Source organism: Morone saxatilis, unplaced genomic scaffold (genome assembly GCF_004916995.1).
Source record: "Morone saxatilis isolate NCDOM2014 unplaced genomic scaffold, NCSU_SB_2.0 Contig8, whole genome shotgun sequence".
NCBI lineage: Eukaryota > Metazoa > Chordata > Actinopteri > Moronidae > Morone > Morone saxatilis.
In genome coordinates, this window is record NW_023340257.1 from 16,580,527 (window position 1) to 16,581,254 (window position 728).

General features: G+C 51.1%; 1 protein-coding gene across 1 annotated transcript in view; it reads right to left on the reverse strand.

Moving 5' to 3' along the window:
• Nucleotides 1-468: 468 nt before the first annotated feature.
• The window catches only part of LOC118342039 (protein jagged-1b), a 43,029-nt gene continuing 42,769 nt past the window's right edge, over nt 469-728 (reverse strand). The window contains exon 14 of the mRNA XM_035680465.1: nt 469-721. Coding sequence (XP_035536358.1) covers nt 469-721 — 253 coding nt within the window. The remainder of the gene's footprint in view (nt 722-728) is intronic.

Sequence of the window (728 nt, forward strand, 5' to 3'; positions counted from 1 at the left end):
GAGTGTTAAATAAGCATCCATTCATTAATCTCTCTGTTTGTCTGTCAGTCTGTCAGAGTTCAGTCTGAAACAGAAATGGAGGTCTGGACACCCATCAGATGGACCAGGAAACAGGTCGAGAGGCTCCTATGGAGGTTGATCCCTCTTTTTCCTCTTGACAGTGTCTCAGGCACTCGAGTCTCCATATTAAATCCGATGAATCAGTCAAACATCACGCCACCGCCGCCTCTCAAGGTTGTCAAACTAAGGTCAAAGACAACAAAACATTAAGACTTTTGACCTTTCTACCCAGCAGCCTTCACTCCTCAGGTGTCTGCTGATAGCTATCTGAGCACATAAAGGTCATGGGCCCATTTTCATGACTGTAACAGTGACACAGTGCAAGAAACTGGGAACAGGTCCCTGTGAGTGAAAGAGTGCGAAGAACGCAAAATAAAGAAATTTAAAGATGCGCCAAAAGTTCAAAGGTCAGGCCTCCAGTTCTTGGTTGTCTGTGTAGTGGAAGCGGTTCAACTTCTCCCTCTCCCGGTTGGAAATGTCCAGTTTTGGGGCGTGGGCCGGCTTTAGTGCTGGAGAAGGGTGTGAGGGTGCAGGGGAGGGCGGGAGGGTCAGTTCAATCTCCTCGTAGCAACGTGAGACAGGGGTCGTGGCTGGAGGGTGGGCGAGCGGGGCAGCTGGGGGCAGGAGGGACACGGGACGGTCCACGGGACGGTCCACGTTTCTGATGA